The 23,234-nt window shown below is 33.2% G+C and overlaps 4 protein-coding genes, 1 non-coding gene and 1 pseudogene across 8 annotated transcripts; 2 read left to right on the top strand and 4 right to left on the bottom strand.

The window, feature by feature from the left end:
* Window positions 1-1,428: 1,428 nt before the first annotated feature.
* TRNAL-UAA (transfer RNA leucine (anticodon UAA)) lies at window positions 1,429-1,511 on the bottom strand. Its single transcript has one exon. It is a non-coding gene; the product is annotated as a tRNA-Leu (tRNA).
* A 104-nt stretch (window positions 1,512-1,615) lies between these two features.
* Window positions 1,616-3,692, top strand: LOC145120100 (splicing factor U2af small subunit B-like). Of its 4 annotated transcripts, none has more exons than XR_013714129.1 (7): window positions 1,616-1,948; window positions 2,337-2,423; window positions 2,507-2,588; window positions 2,687-2,813; window positions 2,906-3,294; window positions 3,361-3,395; window positions 3,468-3,692. XR_013714129.1 is itself a non-coding variant. In XM_079055889.1 (7 exons), the coding sequence occupies exons 1-6, from the start codon at window positions 1,712-1,714 to the stop codon at window positions 3,362-3,364; spliced, it is 867 nt and encodes a 288-aa protein (XP_078912015.1). In that variant the 5' UTR covers window positions 1,616-1,711; the 3' UTR covers window positions 3,365-3,395; window positions 3,468-3,692. The 4 variants fall into 4 exon arrangements, 2 of the variants coding, with proteins under 2 accessions (XP_078912015.1, XP_078912014.1); XM_079055889.1 differs by having other exon boundaries at window positions 2,906-3,235; XR_013714128.1 differs by having other exon boundaries at window positions 2,906-3,395.
* Window positions 3,693-5,817: 2,125 nt separating this feature from the next.
* On the bottom strand, window positions 5,818-7,580 carry LOC145120030 (histone deacetylase HDT1-like). Its single transcript, XM_079055817.1, has 7 exons — window positions 7,391-7,580; window positions 7,150-7,220; window positions 6,749-6,963; window positions 6,633-6,646; window positions 6,492-6,542; window positions 6,154-6,402; window positions 5,818-6,068 (listed from the first exon to the last, which is right to left on the bottom strand). Exons 1-7 carry the CDS (start codon window positions 7,401-7,403, stop codon window positions 5,980-5,982), a joined length of 702 nt encoding a protein of 233 aa, XP_078911943.1. The 5' UTR covers window positions 7,404-7,580; the 3' UTR covers window positions 5,818-5,979.
* Window positions 7,581-9,088: 1,508 nt separating this feature from the next.
* LOC145120031 (histone deacetylase HDT1-like) lies at window positions 9,089-10,870 on the bottom strand. The gene is made up of 8 exons (XM_079055818.1): window positions 10,758-10,870; window positions 10,517-10,587; window positions 10,122-10,336; window positions 10,001-10,020; window positions 9,870-9,911; window positions 9,649-9,782; window positions 9,445-9,559; window positions 9,089-9,346 (listed from the first exon to the last, which is right to left on the bottom strand). Exons 1-8 carry the CDS (start codon window positions 10,768-10,770, stop codon window positions 9,258-9,260), a joined length of 699 nt encoding a protein of 232 aa, XP_078911944.1. The 5' UTR covers window positions 10,771-10,870; the 3' UTR covers window positions 9,089-9,257.
* A 1,667-nt stretch (window positions 10,871-12,537) lies between these two features.
* Window positions 12,538-13,914, bottom strand: LOC145121685 (uncharacterized). Its single transcript, XM_079057396.1, has one exon. It carries the CDS (start codon window positions 13,912-13,914, stop codon window positions 12,538-12,540), a length of 1,377 nt encoding a protein of 458 aa, XP_078913522.1.
* A 970-nt stretch (window positions 13,915-14,884) lies between these two features.
* LOC145121684 (splicing factor U2af small subunit B-like) lies at window positions 14,885-20,456 on the top strand (annotated as a pseudogene).
* Window positions 20,457-23,234: the final 2,778 nt, after the last annotated feature.

Genomic DNA, 23,234 nt, shown 5'->3' with positions numbered 1-23,234 from the left:
TATATATATATATATATATATATATATATATCACAATAGATTTTACGCATGCAAAGAATGGAGATGTGAAATGTACTCGACGTAACGGATACCTACTTTGGTCCGGTTTTAAGATGGAATGTGATATTTAAACTAAATGGATAGTTGGGCAATATATAAGGATAGTTGGATAGCTAGACGGAATATCAGAATAATCGGATAGCTGGAAGATATTGGATAAAAAGAATTAGAGTAGCTTTCTCGAATAAAATAATGTCCAACCCTTGTCAAAATATTTTTGGTTGACAACCAAAATCCATCCATGTTTTTTGGATATTTGTCTAGATATGTTTTGTATTTAAATAATGGTAGTATGCTTTGGTGTAAAGTCCCTTGCCATTTTAGTTAATAGTAAAGTTAGACTATTAATATGAGTACGTCTCAAGATTATAAAATATCCAAATTGTAAACGTTTCTTTCATTTAGTAGAGTAATATTTTAGTAAATTGTCTCCAGTTTTACATTTTCTTTTGGTATATCTTTAAGTCTTTGCAATCCCTTTTCTTTATGACTTTTTATATTTGGTTTTTTTCTAGCTTCTTACTAGTTGTGCTTTATAATATGATTATTCACAAAAAAATATTTAAGTCCTCGTTTATTTATAGCTTCTAAACACAAGTTACGAGCATTTAATTCACTCTTTATTATAGTATACAATATTTGATCCTATAAATTCCAAGATAAGCACATGGATTAGTTATGCACAAATAAGAAAGTTTGAGCTTTGTAGAAAGGAATACAAGAAGTGAAGCTGTAAAGTACCAAAGTTAATCAATGACAGCATCTTTTTCAACCATTTGTTCAAGTACAATGTTTCACATAGAAAAATGTTGGAAATGAATGACCTTTCCTTCCGATATACTATCTTTAAGTTTTTGTTTTTTATTTATAGATAAACACAGTTCATGAGCACGTATTTCACTCTTCATTTTAACATATAACATTCGATCCTATAAATTCCAAAGACAAAGCATATAGATTAGTTGTGTAGAAATAAGAAAGTTAGAGCTTTGTAGAAAGGAGTACACGAAGTGAAGTTGTTAAATACCTAAGTTAATCAATGTCATCATCTTTTTCAACCATTCTAACAAATACAATTTTTTACATACATCTTTTTCAACTATTCAAATACAATTTTTTACATACAGAATGCTAGAATCGAGTTACATTTTGTATAGAAGAAAAAAAAAATCAGACATCAAAATCCAAAGATAAAGCAAATGGATTAGTTATGTAGAAATAAAAATTACTTAAATATCAAAGTTAATCAATATCATCATCTTTTTCGACCATTCAATCATTCATACACATACAATTTTTTACATACGTCATTTTCAGTGTTATTTTATAGAAGAAATAAAAAAAAATCAGGCAAGGCGCCAATAGATTTGGTGGCTGTGGGGTTCGAACCCACGCGCACTTATGTGCAGAAGATCTTAAGTCTTCCCCCTTAACCACTCGGGCAAACCACCTTCTTGTCTATTTTCTTCTTGATAATTTATTAATTCGACAGAAGTTAAAATAGAAGCATCCAGAACTCCAAGTGTCATCTTCTCACGTCTATAAACTCTTTTGCTCCGTTCTCATGGCTCTCCTCTTTCTGCACATAAAACCGAAACCCTAGTGCGAGCTAGGAAAAACGAAGAAGATCCTGTTCCTGATTTGCTCATCCATGGCGGAGCATTTAGCGTCGATCTTCGGGACGGAGAAGGACAGAGTCAATTGTCCATTTTACTTCAAGATTGGAGCCTGTAGGCATGGCGATCGATGTTCCAGGCTCCACACAAAACCTAGCATTAGTCCTACATTGTTACTGTCTAACATGTACCAGCGCCCTGATATGATCACTCCTGGCGTCGATGCTCAAGGACATCCAATCGATCCTCGAAAAATCCAAGATCACTTCGAGGTACTTTAACTTTTCCCGCGTTTTTATCTGTTTCAATCGAAACATTTTGTATTTAATCTGAAATTTGTTACTGGATTCTCACATGTCACATCGTGTTATTATATTACCAATTGCACGGTGTACTATTATTTTATTTCTGGCATTGTTGCTCAATTGATTTCCCAACGATTTTAATCTGATTAGCAAGTTTTGCTACATGCCTTTTAAGATCAATAGTAATTATGAAGGTCGAAAGTAAACCAATAGACATCAAAAGTCGATCTATTGCAGGTTTTGAGTTTGTTGCAGTGCATATGTTCATGTGCAGGATGTTGATCTTCCTATAGTCAAATTAACCTGTTTATTTTAGTTTTCAACATGATTGAGTTATCAATTAAACTTATTTCAGGATTTCTATGAAGATCTCTTCGAGGAGCTGAACAAGTATGGGGAAATCGAAAGCTTGAATGTTTGTGACAACCTTGCTGACCACATGGTAAATCTCTCACCCTACCCAATACACACCTTACATCTCCTTAAACATCTTCTAATAATCCTTTGATTCCTTTCTCTTATCAGGTGGGAAATGTATATGTTCAGTTTAGGGAAGAAGAATACGCTGCAAAAGCCCTCAAGAATCTCACTGGAAGATACTACGCAGGTATGCTCGTCTTTTTCATTTCTCACATCAAAATCTTTCAACCATAACACCTCTTATGTCATACAAACACCTCTAAAAGACTTAAAACCACTCTTCAGGTCGACCCATCATTGTTGACTTCTCACCTGTGACTGATTTCCGGGAAGCAACCTGCAGACAATATGAAGAAAACACCTGCAATCGTGGTGGATACTGCAACTTCATGCATCTAAAAAGAATTGGCAGGTTATTCATATGATCATATGATTCATAATTTCATATCCTCTCTCTCAAACAGTCTTTCATTCTTCTGAGTTCTGACATTTTGCTTTTCTTAGGGAATTGAGGAGAGAACTGTTTGGTAGGTATAGAAGAAGGCATAGTCGGAGTAGAAGTAGGAGTAGAAGCCCATACAGACATCGAAGCTATGAAGAGCGAGGGCATTCTGGTCATTCTCATAGCAGAAGATATGATGACAGGGATAGAGACAGGGATTACTACCATGAGAGAGGGTCAAGAAGGCATAGGAGCACAAGCCCTCTTCATAGGAGACAACTTAGTCCTGTTAGGGAAGGTAGTGAAGAAAGGCGTGCAAAAATTGAGGAATGGAATAGGAAAAGGGAAGAAGCAGCAAAAGTCAACATGGTCAATGATGATGATAACCATGGGTACTATAATCACCAGTTGGAGGATTATGAGCATTGAATTACTTCTGTTTGTTTTTCTGGTTAGTTTTTTTTTTCCTTCCTTTTAACTGTCATTTTTGTATGCATACATGTTTGTGATTTTGCAGTTAGGTTCAGTGTGATAGGAACTCTTCAAAGCTAGGTGATATGTTTTTACATATTCTTGAGATTTGCATCTAAGAAATAAATCTCTTACTATTAAATTTTGTTACAGGGATTTGCATATGAATGGAGTCTACACCCAACATGTAATGAGGTTAGGGATGATTGAGTATTAGTTAAGTTGGTGAAGATTTCTGCCCAATTTGAAAGCAGTGATTTGGTTTTATTTGGTGTTATTGAATCTTGTAGTTTGATGCAAAAATGTATTATGATATTAAGCAGGGTTAATGATTTCTTCTGAAACAAGTGCTTTATGAGTAAAGATTATTTTTAATTACTTGCAAGTTTGTGTTTGTAACAAGGGTGCTTAATGAGTAAAGTCTTTTTTTTTACTTGTTTGAATGAGATTAAGAATAAATTATCATTTTATATTTGTACATAAAAGTGGGTTTTTGACATATAGCATTGAAAATACCTTACGGGTAGTCTTTTATCGGATACGAAATTCAATGGCTTTTTATCTTTATATGAGTGTACGTTTTCCTCTTAAATTGTATCTCAATATTGAGGCAATTAGTTAGGAGGAGGGATTCATTTTTTTTTCTTTCTTTTTTCTTCTATCTTTTTCAACTTAAAACACATGGAAACTCATCTTTTCAGCTCATTCAATTTTTAATTTTAAAATAAACACAAACTAATAAAATCATACAACAAAAATTAAAAACATATAAAACTAATTTACAAACTATTTCAAAAACATATAAAGCTATTTTAATACAAGTCTCAAGGCAAAATGTATAAATGGTCATTGCATCAGAGTCTAGAGAGAGGAAGCAGCCGGCTACGATTCCCTTCTCCCTTACATGTCACCAGCCCTTACCTGCTGATGAGGGATTCGCATCTTGGAGGTATGGACGGTACCTCCCCCAACCCACATACGATTCCCTTCTCCCTTACATGTCAATCTGCAACTGCCAACACTGCAAGCGATTACAAGGGTGAGCATGGATAGCGGGTACCCGCTTTAGAAACCGGAACCGAGGTTACTGTTCCCCTTTCTAAAAGTGAGAACCGCCAAGGACCGGTTCCGGTATCCATTTTTTAGGAACCGTCAACTGTCGAGTAACCGTCAAAACCGGATCCAAAATATTAAAATTTAAAAATAGTTAATACTTAAACGAATTTGCCGTAACAATGTTGATGATTAAGATGAGACTATCTAATTGGATCTTTGAGGTAACATGCTAATAAGTTATATTTGTAAAAAAAGAATTTCAAAACAAATGCTCTAACGTGAATGTGAATGCATGACAGTAAAACAATTATGAACATAGATGATGGTAATATCTTTTGAAAATATATGATGTTAAATAACATTAACAATTTAATGGTAAGAACATGAATTTTGGTTTATGACTTATATTTAGCAACTTGGATTATCTTTTAAAATGATTTTTTTTTTCCGTTTGTAACTTGTATCGTAATGAACTAGTTATAATATTTACTTTTGTTTCAATGGCTAAGAATTATTTTGTACTAACGAAACTAAAAAATGGCATAACCGGGTTTACCTGGTCCTGGAACTAGAACCGGTTTCCGAGACTGGTTCCAAAAATTTAAGAACCACCTACACCGGTTCCGATTCCGATTCTAACTTCACAGGAATCACCGATTCCGGTTCTGGTTCTAGTTCCGGTTCCGTCGAAATGAGGCGGATACAGGGTACCCGCCTATGCTTGGTGGACACCTCTGTCCATCTCCGTTCCTAGTCGGTCATATTAAGACAAAATCATCGAGTAGGAGTAAGTCTAATAAGTCGACAACAATATCATACGTTGGATTAAAGAACCTTTAGGATTTTATGTTTATCTGTTTGCATATTTATTTGACTTTCACAAACTTAACATGAATATGTATCATACTTTAACGATCATACAAAAAATTTTAGTTAAGAAATTATACAGTAAAGTAATACTAGTCGCGCTTAATTAGTAAAGTTTTATTTATGCAAATGCACCATCTGAGATGTTGGGTTAAGTCCCACAATAAGCACAACCCCGTGTTAAGTTGCCATTATTGAGTTTGGAACCATGAACATGTAACCTATATATTTGTCTCGTAGTTCTTGAGCATGGGCACCAAGGTAAATCAGGAAAATTGAAACAATCACAGTAACATGACGACTTATTCCGTACATATATTGATTTTTTCAGATTCCTTGCACTTTAATTGACTTGTATTAAAAAAATCTGCAATAAGTACAAAATCCAAAAGAACATTTCAAGAATAAACCGAATCATTTGTCTTTGTTTTCTTGTTATGAAGTCGAGATCAATGACAACACAAGCCTATTCTTGAACATGTCACACAAACCGTATTCATATTCAAGACATATATCAATGCGGAGTTTTGTTTACAAGTCTAAAGAGGCATTACGTGTTTTATGAATTAATTTCAAGAAATAACTTTAAATCTTTAATCATTTAACCATAAGCAAACTCTCTGGACAATTTTAAACTACAATGGTTTTTTTAAAATTCAAACAAAGCTACTTATATTCCTCATTGTTTAATAACAAAAGCCTCGAAAACAAACCAAACCCATAATAATATAAAAACTATAATCTATGATCTATTCCCATTTTTCTTTCCTTTCTTGAAACTTTGTTTTGATGATGGATATGGGGTTGCTGTATGTCCACTTTTCTTCCCATCTGCAAATATCATTCACCCATTGTATTAAAATAAAAAGGTATTTAATTGACTCAAAGAAATAAAATAAAAATAAAAAAACTAAACCTGTTTTTTGTGGAGTGTTGGATTTTGCTTTCTTTTCAGAAACTGGTGTCTTGGGTGCACTTTCAGCAGGTCTTTTTCCAGCTTGAACAGGTTTCTTCACAGGCTTCACTTCTTCTTCTTCTTCTTCTTCTTCTTCTGAGTCATCTGAGTCATCCATATCATCATCTGAGTCATCACCACCTTCTGATTCCGAGTCATCTTCTTCAGTTACATCCTTCAAAGATGCTTTTGGCTTACCTTGAGCTGCACCTGAAGGTTAAAACACAGACTTCAATTCTTCAATTCTTCATATTCTAAAATGTTACAAATTCTAAAATCATGATGGGAGTTTTACTTACCATTAGCAGTAAGCTTGATTGCTTCTTCTTCATCATCATCAGAAGAAGGACCTAAAGAAATCCAAATTCATTCAGATATTATTAGAATGATCAGAATGTAAAACAATAGACGATATAAAATCAGTTGCAGTGAAGACTTACCAAAATTATAGTCCGTGATACCAAAAGAACACAGAAGGGTTAAGGAAAAAACGATTAGTATAAACTTAAATGATTAAAAAGTAACAAAGATTAAATTAATCATCAACAAAGGATATTCGTCTGGGTTTCTTGCAAAGTATCCACAGAAGTAAACGCTTCCATCCTTCCAGCCATGAGAAAGCTCCACATCTTTCTCAAATAGCAAATCGAACAAAAGTTGTGGTATACGTTCGGAAGATAAAGTTGCTAGAACGAATTTTTGACCATTGAAGTTAACACGAACTTGGACATTCTCGACTTTTTTCCCATTCTTCACCTCTCCCAAAGCAACCTGAATGAGATAATAGTCCGATTAATAAGCATGTTGTGTTTGAGTTAACTAAATCTGAACTTACAAAGAAACATCAACCTTATTGCTAGAAATTTCTGAATTCGTAAATCAAAAAAAAGTTTATGTGAGTTAATCCAGAGATTAATTTATGAAAAAGTAACAATTTGATGAGTCGAATGTTCCTACCTGAGAGATGTGAAGGAGCTTGAAATCCTCGACTGCGACTTTAAGGGTTTCATTAGGTTTAACCTCAACACCTAGCAAAAACAACAAACTTCGAATTGATTATTTTGCACGCAATAAAAACAAGAAACTAAAACAAGGTTTACAGTAATTGCTACAACACATTGATCGAAGAACACCTAAAAAATTACAACGCTTTTGTAATCAAATACAGACATAAGATGCGTAAAACAAAATGTATTACCCCAAAATTCCATTGCTGCTCGGATGCGATTGGGGGAATGAAAGAATGTTTGTTTGAAAGAGTTGAGGGGAAAAGGCGGATGAAGAGGAGACGTTTGAAAGAAGTATAAATAGGTGAAGTTGCCGTTGAAGGTTTAGGGTTTATCAGAGAGTTTTTGGGAACCTTCTATTCTATTGATTCTAAACCGAATCAATGGCAGGGTGTTCTAAAAAATCGAAACCCAATAAAATTATTATTTAATTATTAAAGATTATAAATTTATAATTGTTTATATTTTGTATTAAAAAGCAAAACTAATTACTTAAATACTAAGGAATGATCATTTTTTTTCCTGTTCGTATACTATGTTTTATGTAGGGCTGTATATCATAAGATAAAACCAAATTATCCGATTGGAAAATATAGATTGGACTATTTGATTCGGATATTTGGATTTTTGATTGGTTTTCAACAAAAACCAAATTATTATTTTGGATTTCGGATTGGTTTTGGTTTATAAAATAAGAACGAAATAGTCCAAAAAACCGAATAACATTTTATTATTTATTTACTTTTTATATATTTGTAATTAATTATTAATTTTATAATTTATTTTTCAAAATGGTTCAAAAAGTTTCACCTAATAACAAACATAAATTTGCATTTTCTCTCAAAAGTTTTTTTTCTATAAAATATTAAACTATAATATATTTTCTTAGTAGTTGTTTACAAATTTCAAATCACAACTAAATAATTTGTTTTTGTTTGTAGTGTAAAATTGGGTAATATTATAATTATTTTTCGTTTTAAAATGTTTTGGTTGTTGAAAACTAAATTATTAAAACCGATCCAACCGAATTGTAATTGTATCGGATCCAATCAGATTTGAATTTATTTTAGACTATTCAGATTAATGTTTGGAAAACTGAAATCAATTTGGATTCACTTGATTGGATCGAATCAAACCGATTCATCCAAACGAACACCCCTAGTTTTATGAACGGTTAATTTCAACAATTACTTCAAGTAGTTGAAATCGAACAATTGTTAAACTACAATAGTTTTTTCTATAATTCAAATACTAGAAAAACTATGAGGATCGTTGTTATACCCTTTTTTTTTTCTTTCCGTCTACAAATATCATTCATGTAGCCTAATGGTTTAGATCTTCAAACCATATCTGACACCAAGAACAATGACCCCATTCTATGTCTCATTTTGTTTGAGCTGTTCATACTATTTTTTTTTTGTTTGAGCTGTTCATAATAAGGTTATACCACCGGTATATATATGGTTGCCTGTTAAAAAACTAAGGGTCATGAAAAGGTTCAAATCTAAAACCCCAAATGAAGAAACTATTAGATGCTATGAAGGAGTTATGCATCCTCAAAAATGAGGACAAGTCTACAAACCCAATCAAAGGATAGTTAGCAAATTCAAAATCGAAAATTCATAAGCAACAAGTCAATTTGATAACAAGAAGTTCAAACTACAAGTTATATTTTGCATAAACATTGATCTCAATTTCATCTTTTGACCAAATTTCTTATGATTTGATTTCTCTTTGATGTTAGTGTTTTTAATTTTGGATTTCTTAAACAACCGTGGTAGCCAGAAACAATCATTAACGAGCATTTAAGTTCAAAACTATCATTCAGCAAACACTTTTTAAAAATATCACACCTTGATACATAACTTCATTAAAACATAGTAACAACATTTTAAATTGAAAAAATGACCAAAATAATTTATAAATACCAATCCAATGAAAGTCAACATAACACTCTCAGTACAAAATTGGGTCAACACCAAGTTTCTTGAATCTCTCAGTGTGTAATATCAAGAGCCCACAAACACACAAAAAACATCATAAAATAACAACGATAATCTATGATCTATTGCCATTTTTCTTTCCTTTCTTGAAACTTTGCTTTGATGATGGATGTGGGGTTGCTGTTTGTCCACCTTTCTTCCCATCTACAAATATCATTTATATCATTCAATAAGTACACATTATTATAAAACAAAAAAAAACGTATTTAATAGATTTCAAGAATTTAAAAAAAAAACTAAACCTGATTTTTGAGGAGTGTTGGATTTTGCTTTCTTTGCAGGAACTGGTGTCTTGGGTGCACTTTCAGCAGGTCTTTTTGCAGCTGGAACAGGTTTCTTCACAGGCTTCACTTCCTCCTTCAATTATATGAAAACATAAATTCAGTAAAATTAACAAAATGTATAGCGAATTTTTTATATTGAAAGAAGTAATTAAATTATGTTACTTTTTTTTCTTCTTCTTCTTCCTCCGAGTCATCTGAGTCAACCATATCATCATCTTCAGAGTCATCATCTTCTTCAGAGTCATCTTCTTCAGTCACATCCTTCAAAGATGCTTTTGGCTTACCTTGAGGTGCACCTGAACATTAAAACAGACTTCAATTCTTCAATACTTCATATTCTAAAATGTTACATATTCTAAAATCATGATTGGAATTTTACTTACCGTTAGCAAGAAAGTTCATTGCTTCGTCTTCATCAGAAGAATCTAAAGACAATGAAATTTAATCAAAGTTTAGTATGAGGGGATTGTTAAACAATTTAGGTCATATAAAATCAGTTTCAATGAATACTTACCACATTCATAGTCTTCATCCGTGAATCCAAAAGAACAATCATGGTTAAGGAATAAACGATTTGTATAAACTTAAGTGATTTAAAGGTAACAAAGATGAAACTATTCATCAACAAAGGATATTCGATTGGGTTATCTGCGATGTATCCGCAGAAATAAACGCTGCCATCTTTCCAGCCATGAGAAAGCTCGAGATCTTGCTCAAATAGCAAATCAAACATAACTTGTGGTGCACGTTCAGAAGATAAAGTTGCTAGAACGTACTTTTGATCATTGAAGTGAGCACGAACAGCGACATTCTCAACCTTTTTCCCATTCTTCACCTCTCCCAACGCAACCTGAAAGATATAATAGTCCGATTAGGAAGCATGTTGTGTTAAGCGTTGAGCTCGTATTTCATATTGAATAAGATTCAGATGTGAAATTTCTGAATTCGCAAATCAAAAACAGTTTATTTGAGTCAATCCAGAGATTAATTTACGAAAAAGGGAACAACTTGATGAGTCGAATGTTCATACCTGAGAGATGTGAAGGAGCTTGAAATCCTCGACTGGGACTTTAAGGGTTTCATTAGGTTTAACCTCAACACCTAGCAATAACAATAAACTTCGAATTTGAATATATTTACACAACAAAAAATCAGAAACAAAAGCACGGTTTACAGTAACTGCTACAACAGATAGATTGAAGAACGCCGAAAAATTAATTCATTTGTAAGCAAATACAGACATAAGATGCATAAAACAAGACGAATATTACCCCAAAATTCCATTGCTGCTCGGATGCGATTGGGAGAATGAAAGAATGTGTGTTTGGAAGAGTTGACAGAAAAAGGCGGATGAAGAGTAAACGTTTGAAAGAAGTATAAATAGGTGAAGTTGCCGTTGAAGGTTTAGGGTTTATCGAAAGGTTTTGAGATCCTTCTGATTTTCGAATTGATTTTGGGCCGTAATTTTTTGGCCTTTTTGTATTGGGCCTGAATGGTAAATAAATATGAGCGTTCATATATTTTCCTTCTAGCCATATTCTAGTGTGCCTTGTGCCATGGTCCATAATCCCCCATTCACTTTCAAACAATGTCACGGGCTGGCTGTTACTTTAAAAGACCTATTTGTAACTACTAAAAAACTATTTGTGTAACTAGGATTTTACCCGCCGCGCGTTGCGGCGACAGTAATGGATTTAAAAAATGAAATCCTTTAGTAGAAAAATAGAAATTTCGGAGGACTTAAGTTGCAAAAATCACTAAAATCAGGGAACAAAACCATGCATAAAAACTTAGAAAGACGTAAGTTGCCAAAACATAAAAGTCAGGAAACAAATCCATGTTAAGCAAAATGCTTAAAAGTAAGCATGAGAACGTAAAAAATATTTACATCAAAACGTAAATAAACTCGAAGCACCAAAACATAAAAAACAATTACGTCGAAACGAAGCTAAACTGAAATTTATACCAATATGTATATAAAAAAAGCAAGTAATTTAAAAAAAAAATTAGCAGGCGAAATTTCTAAATCTACGTCAAAACGTGGTCCACCTCGAATTTATACCGATACATATATAAAGTAACGCATATTAAATTAGTTTTTTTTATAAATAAATTAACAAATTTTACAAACTTAAAATTTGTAGGGTTTAAAATGACATTTAGGGGGATGAAAGCGACATTTTAAAAAGTAGCGGGTGGAAAATAAAAGGGATGAAAGTAATATTTTAAAAAGTCAAGTTAAGGGAGTAAAAACATTTGAATAACCTAGCAGAAGTACATTACAATCAAACAGTATAGCATGCGTACGACATATGTTTGATAATAGGTTTACCTTGGTTATGCTATACAGGTACTTTAATTATGGTTAAAAGTATTATATAAACTATGTTTCTGGTTAAGTTTGCAGGTTCATTTGGCTATGGAATACTTAGAAGTTTGAGAGATTGTGGAGATGTTGGTCTTGAAAGTGCTACGTAGAGTTGACCATGGCCAAAAACAGGTTGTGGAAGATAGATGCCTATTTTCTTTAGCGATTGCCATTGACTTTTGTTTAATTATGGTTAAAAGTATTATCTATTTCTGATAAAAAGTCCGAATAAACTATGTTTCTGGTTAAGTTTGGAGGTTCATTTGGTTGTGAAATAGTTAGAAGTTTGAGGGATTGTGGAGATGTTGCTCTTGAAAGTGCTACGTAGAGTTGACCATGGCCAAAAACAGGTTGTGGAAGATAGATGCCTATTTTTTAGCGATTGGCCTTGACTTTTGTTTATTGTCATTGCATAACAGAGTTTCAACGGGAATTGTTTCCTTTTCAAAGTAAACGGAAGCTCGTTATATGTATGCGTCAAAGTGATGTGGGGTATATAAACTCTATAGCCAATTGCTGTTCCATTCATTATCTGTGCCTCAATGACTCTTGATAAAAGTTGTGTAATTATCAATCTTGTTCTGTTGCATAGGCCATAAATTGGACTAATGTTACGCATAAGTATAACGGGAGCATTGATCTTCAATTCGAGTTGATGTGGTGGTATACCGTTGAAGTTTAAATTACCTGCTGGTGATGGTGAGGGAAAGCAATTTCATGTGAAAGACCCTTGCTATAATATCGGGACGATCTTCAGCTTTTAACGCTGGAAATCTATCCATGTGTCTACAAATTTCTGGCCATTTGACATTACATGTAAATGTAATGAAGTATTGTGGATTTCCATGAACTCTGCATATCGCCAATGCATCTTGATAATGTTTATACATATAGCGAGGACCGCCAGTAAATGTCGATGGCAAAAAAATTCGTTTGCCGATGTCTTTCCCCTTACTATCACCACGCATAACCGCATTATGTATACCCTGAAGGAATTCATTCCGAAGGGCATTTTGATTATATCGAAAATAATTAAGTCTATCTTGTTCTATGCAAGCATACGCATCAACCATGTATTGTTGAAAAAGGCGACCGCCTCTTAGGATCAAAGTATACAGATTAAGTCGGTCGTGTAATTGGTAGCTATAGAACATGTTCATTGTTATTTTCTTATCTTTCGCTTGCTCGTCACCAGTTAGGCGTAGTTTATGAGACCAACCGCTTTCACCATGTATAAACAATAGAGGATATTGCAAAGGCATGTACAAAGGATGTAGAGTGTTTATTCTTTGAGGTCCGTTGACCCTGTGACGTATAACAATGTCGTAACCGTCAGACTCGGGATCTAAGTCACTCAAAATTGCACCTATACAGCCTGGAGTAGGATTACCATAACGCGAAGAGTTATAGGAATTGTATAGCCGAATTGAAAAAGTCGGTATATCAGAAGAACGACAAAGGTCACGTGCGTTCCTAAAAAGTCTAACCAGTTTATTAGTATTGTCAAGAATTTGAATAAGTAGAGTGACAATGCCAGAGTTTAAGGGTGTTCGGTTTTCATTAGCAAAGAAGCTCATCCTATTAGATATCTCGTTTTCAGTGTCGTATATATACATTTGCAAGAACCGGGGGCGTTCATTAGGTGGAGGACAATACGAACCAAGCCGATGGTAAACCCGACCTTCAATTTTGAAAACGTATGGACCAGAGCCAATGTTTATAGACTCGTCAACTTTTGCACCAAAAGATGTCATCGCAAACATACTGTTGTAAGCACGTATATCGGCAAGAAATTCAGGTTGATCGAATAAAGTCACCAACGACGGAGGAGGAATCATAGAAAATGGAAGTTTGACCTGACCGTTTTTGCAACAATGATTATACCGTGCTCGATTGGATGACACTGCACTAACACGCTCATCGTACCAAAATAAGGCATAGCAATGTTCACACACATAGGTACAGTCACCATTGTCTATGTATAAAGAATCAGTAGGATGGTTGCTAGACGATGCAATATGTTCACCGACTGTATAACGTCTCTTTCGTGATGGAGGCATAGATAAGATAGTTATGAAAAGAAAGTGTTTGCTGGACTGAAATTAGATCAAGGCACTAATACATGATAAAGCAAATCATAAACGGTTAAATAACTGAAAATACAAAAAATAAACCTTTAAACGAATAGTTTACTACACCATACAACAACAGGGTACCTGCGGAAAATAGAATAGCAAAAGCAAAAAAATAAGAAGCATATTATGGGTGTTTACATTAACGAAGAAAAAAAGTTTGTTAGATGGTCTGTAAAGGAAATTGTCCATGCCAATTTGTTACTTCCCTGACTGTATCATAACAGTTTTTTATCAACTTTTTCCATATAAGTTTTATAAACAAAGGACATCAGATGAAATTTAGTAGATAGTATTTTACCTGTAACTTTTACCATAGTAAAAACTAAGATTTGGTGCACACACTTTCAAAAGCTATATTTCAGAGGTAAAAAGTGTTTACTTTTTTAATCAGAATTGGTGCCCCTTTATGAATAGTAGAACCTGAAAACCTTAGGGCTCTTATAGAGGAAGAAACCTTTTTTTGGACGAAAGACAAAAATATCATAATAGTGGGATATGGACAACAATATATGTATTAATTTTGAGAACAGGAGGATGACAACGATAGTCAACTTTTTTATACATTTAGAATCAATCCAAAAGGGATATTTTTTTCAGTGATAAATACGGTATGAACCAAAGAGAAAACTAATAAGCCGAGTAAAATCAAACAAAACAACATCATAATAGGAGGATGCGGACAACAATCTGTCTATTAATTTTCACAACAGAACGATGACGAAAGAAGAAAGTGATAAATAGGGTATTAAGTAAAAGTCAAGTTTTTTTTTTTACTTTTAGAATCAATCCAAAAAAGAATTCTTTTTGTCAGCGATAAATAGGGTATGAACGAAAGAAGAAAGTGATAAGCCAATAATACAAATGGGAAAGCATACTAAATAAGCCAATAATACAAATGGGAAAGCATACATGTGCAGTAAATAAGCCAATAATACAAATGGGAAAGCATACATATGCAGTAAAATCCAGAAAAGGTAAACGGATTGGTGTTGGATAGCTTCATAAATAGGGCATAAAAAAGACATTATAAGTAAAATTATGAAATAGATACATAAAAAAGGGACATTACCTCGTCAAACAGTTGGAATGGTAAAGGAAAAGTGCAGGTAGAAAGCGCCGATGATTGAAAAAAGGAAGGAAGAAATTTTTACTTATGGAGACAAAGATAAGAAGTAAGAGCGGTCCAATAGGAAGAAGATTTAGGTGGTGTTTGTTTTTTGTCTGCAGATCTGCATGGCCTCTTCTGTCTGCGCCGCGCAGACATTAGCTTTCGCAGACTGTTTGTTTTTTTGAAGACTGCAGACCTAAAAATGTATGCGCGCCCTCTTCTTGGCGCAGATGTGGACCAGAGTCTTCTAACATCTTCAGACATCTTCTAGCCTAAAAAAACACATATATCTATATTTTTTTAAAGTTTTTTTTCTAATTTATATTTTTTCCAAGTTTATTAATGATAAACAATTTGAAAAAAAATTACAAAACTTAAAAAAAGAAAAAAAAACGTTCGACGATACAAACATGATATTTTTGACAAATTTATAAATAAAGATTTATTACAATAATAGTCGTTGAAGTTGTTTATATAAATACGAAAAAAAATCATAATATATTCTTATATTTTTTTGCTAAATTTTTCTAAAACATTATTTAATACACTATCGTCAATTTCTCGAGAAAATATTTATGCTACGTTTTTAATGGATTTAACTGAAAAAATCGAGGTTTATTTCCATCCATTTATGTATCAATTTCTTTGATCCTTAATTATAATATTTAGTTATAACTTTGCAACCAAAGTTGTTGGTTTTTATCAAATATATACGTTAATTCATACCATTTTTATTTTTATTTTTTATACAATAATGCATAAAAGTTGATATAGATTTGTTAATTATTTATAACAAAGTCATAAAAAAATTAAAAAAACACTTTGAAGTTTAAATAAATCAGTTTATTTAGATTTCAGTTTATTTTAGTAGCCCGCAGATGTTAAAAAAACAAACAGTCTTTTTTTTCAGACTGCAGACGTTTGGTCCACATCTTCTACTGCAGAGGTCTACAGATGTGGTTCGCAGACTGCAGACATTTTGCCTAAAAAAAACAAACAGCACCATAAGGTCGGCTATATTAGTATTAGAAGGAAAGGATTGAAAATGAAAATTAAGAAAAGTAAAAGGTAGAGAAAAGAAAAAAGAAGGCAACCGACATTTGTATTTAATATAGATATAATGTAGTTTTGGACCCTCATCTTCACACAATTTCTCACCTTATTTTAAGTTATATTATTCAACATAAAATTATTTTAATTTTTGAATGTGTTTATTATTTTAATAATAAATAATATTATGAAAGTTATTATAAACAATTCAAATATATTTTATATAATTTCAAAACTATTTGGTAAATTTCAAATAAATATTATTTTGTGTTACATTGTTTATAACCAAATATTAATAAATTATAAAGCTAATCATTAAAATTAACAAATCTATTAAAACTAACTAAAGAAATAACAATCGTCTTGGAAAATTTAACAAAATGAATATTTTGTTCGCTAAATTAAAATTTTTATTTATTTTTATTTAGTAATTATTATGTTTTTATATAAACATCTTTAAAAATCATATCATCGTAATGATCTTTATATTCGATTTCCATATGATTAAAACTAAATGTTTGATTTAGAATTAATTTACTATTGTATGGTTAATTTCAGTTTATCTCAGCAACCTGTAGACGTAAAAAACAAAAGGACTTCTTATTGCTTCCAAATGATTATATTCACTTAATTCGTTAATTCAAGGCTCCACTCCTCAAATCTGGACCTTAAAAATACAATAATGGATAAAGTTGGACATTCCAAAGATGTAAGATTTAAACTTTATTAATCCATATAACCTAAAAGACCAAGATAACTTGCATGTCTTAATGCGGAGGCAAAAGATCCCAACTTTATCAATCCAAAAGGTCCAAGGGACATTCCTAAGTGTTAAAAAGGTGTTAGAGTTCCTTCAACTCCAAGATCATCAACAAAATGGACCAAAATGTGCAAAATACAACAAATAACAAGATCTAGCAATCCAAATAGCATGTTACGAACTTTATACTCACAATGTTCCAGAAATGAAGTAACTTTGATGGATCTATACTTGCTATTTCCTTCAATGACACCATGAGAACTTCAAAATCTTCATACTTCACTTAAAAATGGGGAAATATGCTCATAAACCCACCACAAGCTCAATAATGAGAGAGAAAAAGTTAGGATTTCTATAAAATCACCGAAAGGGTTATGGAGGCTAAGATTTGTCGAATCTTAGGGGTTAATGACCTTTAAATACTCCTAAATCCCTAATAAAGAGATCAGCCCACTGGATCGGAAGCATCACACTTTTTAAGAGGCGCTCTACGTTTCTTACGATTAATTATAGATTTTCAGATTTTTCAGCAAATGCAATAAATAACTCTCTGATTTTCCCTATCCTTCTACTTCCTTATGGACTACAAACCCTCAATTAAAGAGTGGAAAAACATAATTGAAACTCGGGTGTTTCATGAAGCATTTCAGTTGAATAGTGTATCATTAAAGGGATGTTATGTAGATATACAGAGGATACTACATGTACGATCTCAATAAGTTACAGGAAAATATGATATAGGGTTAGGGGTGTGTATGGGGTGGTTTGGTTCGGTTATTATCCAAAATTGAACCGTAACCATTATAAGTGGTAAATGCATTTTAGTAGCCATTAGGTATCGGTGAATTTTGATTTTGGTTAATAGGTTTAGTCAATTAATGGTTAGTATATGTTATCCATAATAGTCGCAAATGACATAAAAATAAAAAACAATTTGCTATAAAAAGTGAAAAACATAAAGTACATTGCTATAAAAAGTGAAAGATTTATTGTATAACTACATTAATATGATATATCACGTATCCCATCTAATTCCAAATAATTACCCTTTAAAAATTCAATTTCTAATATAATTACATATCATATGTTTACTATGTTATTATATTAAAAGCATTTATTAATATTATTGGTTCCGTTTATAATGGTTTGGTTTTAGATGAAAACCATAACCAAACCATATGTATTTGGTTAATAAAAATTATAAACCGCACCACCTCTTTTAGTAATGGTTCGGTTATATCATTTAATTTGGTTTTAGTTTGGTTTTTTGGTTAATATATTCACCCCTAGATAGGGTAAAATCATTTAGGGTTTAATACTAAATAAGGATAACCAACCAAAACGTTGTTCAACCAACTTCTTCATAATATCGTTTGGATGGTAAAATTCTTGAAATTTTTTACTTTTCTTGATTACAAGTTATGATTGTTAATCACCAAGGATTTTCATCTACATAATTAAGACTTTTAAAGGTAGGGAATATACATATGAAGTGACTTAAAAGAGGAAAGTGAAATTGCAATCAGGGTCGGCCCAAGGGTAGGGCAACCTGGGCCACTACTCAAGGCAGTAATATGGTATGGAATAGCATATCAAGTCCAATTATTATAGATAAGCATGCTTAAATGTGTACGGCAAATGAACGATTATCTTTATAGGGAAGACAAATTTTTGAGCAACAAAAAAAGATGACACACTTATAAAAAAGCAACTTGCATGTCAGTTACGCCTAATTTGAGGAGTCGTGATGTGACATCCCCATTTTCACGGCCAGAAAACACCAGTTTGTGCTTATTTTAAAATAAGAGTTTTTAATTTACAAATGCAGAATTTGTCCCATAAAATATTCCCGAAAGAAAGTTTTTCATTGATTTATTAAAAACTCAGGATGTCATAAATGATACAAGAAACATAAGTATAAACGAAGACTTACAACATCTTAATATAGTCTAAAGTTCCTTAAATCTCTCAGCCATCATCATTATTGTTTCCTGTGATACAAAGACGTTGAGTGGGTCAGATTGGGAATCCCGGTGAGATACATATGGTCATTTTCAACCCACGATATTATAAGTTTTAGTTATATAACCATCAACATTCAAGAAAACCAACTACCCCATTTCCCATCACTCTCACTTACTAATCCTATTATAATGATCTTGAGGGAACTTTCCTAAAGGATCTTTATTAGTAGGCAACTATAATTCCTAGGTGATTAGGCACGACAGTATGATAATAACCGCGACAAGACGACAATACGTTAGTACTTTTTATATAATCACGACAGGCACGACAGTACAAAGTACTTGGGTTTAGCACGGCAATACAAAAGTGCTTGGGTTTAGCACGACAATACAAACGTACTTGGGTTTAGCACGACAATACAAAAGTACTTGGGCTAGCATTGTTGCACGATTGATTTGTTACTGGATTCTCCCATCGTGTTATTATATTATCAATTGCACGGTGTACTATTATTTTATTTCTGGCACTGTTGCTCGATTGATTTCCCAACGATTTTAATCTGATTAGCAAGTTTTGTTACATGCCTTTTAAGACTAATAATAATTATGAAGTTCGAAAGCAACCCAATTGACATCAAAAGTCGATCTGTTGTAGGGTTTGTGTTTGTTGCAGTGCACATGTTCATGTGCAGGATGTTGATCTTCCTATAGTCAAATTAGTCTGTTTATTTTAGTTTTCAACATGAATGAGTTATCAATTAAACTTATTTCTGATATCACCATGCTCTACATTGGTCCTTTTACGGTTTTGGTTATATTGATGTTCATAAACAACTTCTTGGTTCCATTAAAATGGATTTAACTCTTGCTTGTAATGTAGTTACTAAATTCTCAGGTTATACAAAGCAAGTTTACTCGACTGTTAGTGATAATACTCGACTCTCTCTGATAAATTTTTAGGATTTCTATGATGATCTCTTCGAGGAGTTGAACAAGTATGGGGAAATCGAAAGCTTGAATGTTTGTAACAACCTTGCTGACCATATGGTAAATCTCTTACCCTACCCAATACCTACCTTACATCTCCTTAAACCTCCTCTAATAATCCTTTCCCTTATCAGGTAGGAAATGTATACGTTCAGTTTAGGGAAGAAGAATACACTGCAAAAGCCCTCAAGAATCTCACTGGAAGATACTACGCAGGTATGCTCTTCTTTTTCATTTCTCATATCAAAATCTTCTTATTTCATATAAACACCTCTAAAAGACTAAAAACACTCTTCAGGTCGACCGATCATTGTTGACTTCTCACCTGTGACTGATTTCCGGGAAGCAACTTGCAGAAAATATGAATAAAACACCTGCAATCGTGGTGGATACTGCAACTTCATGCATCTAAAAAGAATTGGAAGGTTATATGATCATATCCCCTCTCTCTCTCTCTCTCTCTCTCTCTTTTTCTCTCTCTCATTCTTCTGTCTTTTTTGTTTATTTTTTTAGGGAATTACGGAGAGGCCTATGTGGTAGGTATTGAAGAAGGCATAGTCGGAGTAGAAGTAGGAGTAGAAGTCCAAACATACATTGAAGCTATGAAGAGCGAGGGCATTCTGGGCCACTACTCAAGGCAGTAATATGGTATGGGGTAGCATATCAAGTCCAATTGTTATAGATAAGCATGCTTAAATGTGTAAGGCGAATGAAAGATGATCTTTATAGGGAAGACAAATTTCTTAGCAACAAAAAAAGATGACACACTTATAAAAAAGCGACTTGCATGTCAGTTACGCCTAATTTGAGGAGTCGTGATGTGACATCCCCATTTTCACGTCCAGAAAAGACCAATTTATGCTTATTTTAAAATCAGAGTTCTTAATTTACAAATGCAGAATTTGACCCATAAAATATTCCCGAAAGAAAGTTTTTCATTGATTAATTAAAAACTCGGGATGTCATAATTGATACAAGAAACATAAGTATAAACAAAGACTTACAACATCTTAATATAGTCTAAAGTTCCTCAAATCACTCAGCCATCATCACTATTGTTTCCTGTGATACAAAGATGTTAAGTGAGTCAGATTGGGAAACGTGGTGAGATACATATGATCATTTTCAACCCACGATATTATAAGTTTTAGTTATATAACCATCAACATTTAAATAACCCAATTACCCCATTTCCCATCACTCTCACTTACTAATCCTATTATAATGATCTTGAGGGATCTTTCCTAAAAGATCTTTATCAGTGGGCAACTATAATTCCTAGGTGATTAGGCACGGCAGTATGATAATACCCGCGACAACACGACAATACATTAGTACTTTTTGTATAATCACGACAGACACGGCAGTACAAAGTACTTGGGTTTAGCACGACAGTACAAAAGTACTTGGGTTTAGCACGGAAGTACAAAAGTACTTGGGTTTAGCACAGCAGTACAAAAGTACTTGGGTTTTGCACGACAGTAAAAAAGTACTTGGGTTTAGTATGACAGTACAAAAGTACTTGGGTCTAGCACGACAGTATAAATGTACTTGAAATAGACACGACAGACACGAGTTATTATCTTACACGACTCTCTCTCTCTAACCTATCGCAACCACTATTTTACACAATCCTATCACAACCTCTCATTTATTATTTTACATAGCCCCTCACTACCCAATCATATTATTAAGTATGTTAAACATACCAATAAATCAAGTAGTAAACATATTTGTACAACTACATTAAACAAAACAAAGATAGCGCACATAACAGTTAATCATTTAGAATACTTAGATTTATGCGTAAGCTTGAAAGTAACTATGCTCTCACTTCTTAAAGTGATGACTCGAAATTCGGGCAGAGCTTCACTTCTAGCAACTGACATTTCCTTTGACGTGACCTAGTATCATTATCACTTAGTCTTAGTCTAATATTCTACACGGCTAGATAGAATCTAGACTTATCAATCATTCTAATGAATACTGATAGTTCTATCAAATAAGGATCAGCCATGCAGGACAGTCAGGAGGCAAGAGCATTTCGGCATAATAGTTTTTCTGAAATCCAACAACCAAGCCAACATGACCATTCTAAACACCTCTCCCATAAGTAGATCAATCAATATAACGACATGTAATAACAAATAAATCTTATTTATAGGTTCATAATGATGACTTATGACTATAAATATAAGTTACACAGAAAAGACTAGAGTGTAGCTTAACTTACAGAGGTTCTTTCTGACAGAAGTTAGAAAATTGAACTGGCAGAGCTTCTACTCACCAAATTCTACTTCTTCAGGGATCGCATGGCTTCGTCGAAGGCTAAAACTAAGGGAAATGGGCTAAAATCGAGAGAATTTAGAGAGGGGGAGAGAGAGAAGGATGGGGAGTGAGGAAGCAAATAAGCAATCAGAGTCTATTTATAGAACAACTGCACGCCGCGCCTAGTGTGCGCACCGTACACAACTGAGACGTTGCTCCTCCCATTTTCTACCATGTGTCGCAAATATGGCGGTACATGCCCCAACTTCTAGAAGGCGTGTGCCGTGCAACTCACCTGCGCGTGGCGCTTCTCGTAAAAATTCAGAATATCGTATCTTCTTCATATGAGCTCCGTTTTGATGTTCTTTTTATCCCTGGAAAGTTCTTGATGAGATCTACAACTTTCGTTTAGACTCTGTCGGCTAATTTTGACTTTATTTTTAAAGTTATATTTTTAACAGGCTTAGACTGTTAAAGTCCATTAAAAATTCATAACTACCTCATATGATATCCGTTCTCGACTGTCTTTGTATCGACGAAACCATATGGACGAGATCTTCAACCCTCGTTTAGATTGCTTTTCCTAACAATCAACCGAGTTTTACTTTGGTTTCTGAGTCGTATACTGCTACGCTGAAACTTCTAAAAATCATAACTTCCTCTCACGAAGTCAGATTTAGATGATATCTATATGCACGAATTCGCTTTTATGATATCTACGACTTTTATTTAGATTACTAAGGCTAATAAGTAACATATCTCCAACTCACTGTTTACGACATATACTATAACTCGGTTAAGATTATTTATCCTAAACAATCTCTTATTTAAAAGTCATTATTATGGCTTATAATAACTTTATTGCATAGCCCGAATTTACGGGTGTTACAATTATCTCCCACTTAGGATGATTACGTCCCAAAATCATCAACAAAACATGGCTTGTATACTGACGCCGCATGTTACCTTTCCATCCTAGGTGGTAATTGTAACTCCCATGTCCTCCTATTGATAGATTCTTGTCTCTAAGAGTCCAATGCCTACTCCTGAAGGTACCTTCCTTCATGTTCTAACATGGTACTACCACATCTTTGTAGGTAGCTTTCCT

The sequence above is a fragment of the Lactuca virosa genome, chromosome 6 (genome assembly GCF_052849685.1).
Source record: "Lactuca virosa cultivar CGN04683 chromosome 6, Lactuca_virosa_CGN04683_v6, whole genome shotgun sequence".
Classification (NCBI taxonomy): domain Eukaryota; kingdom Viridiplantae; phylum Streptophyta; class Magnoliopsida; order Asterales; family Asteraceae; genus Lactuca; species Lactuca virosa.
The sequence above is the reverse complement of the archived record's forward strand: the minus strand, read 5'-3'. Positions and strand labels throughout refer to the sequence as shown.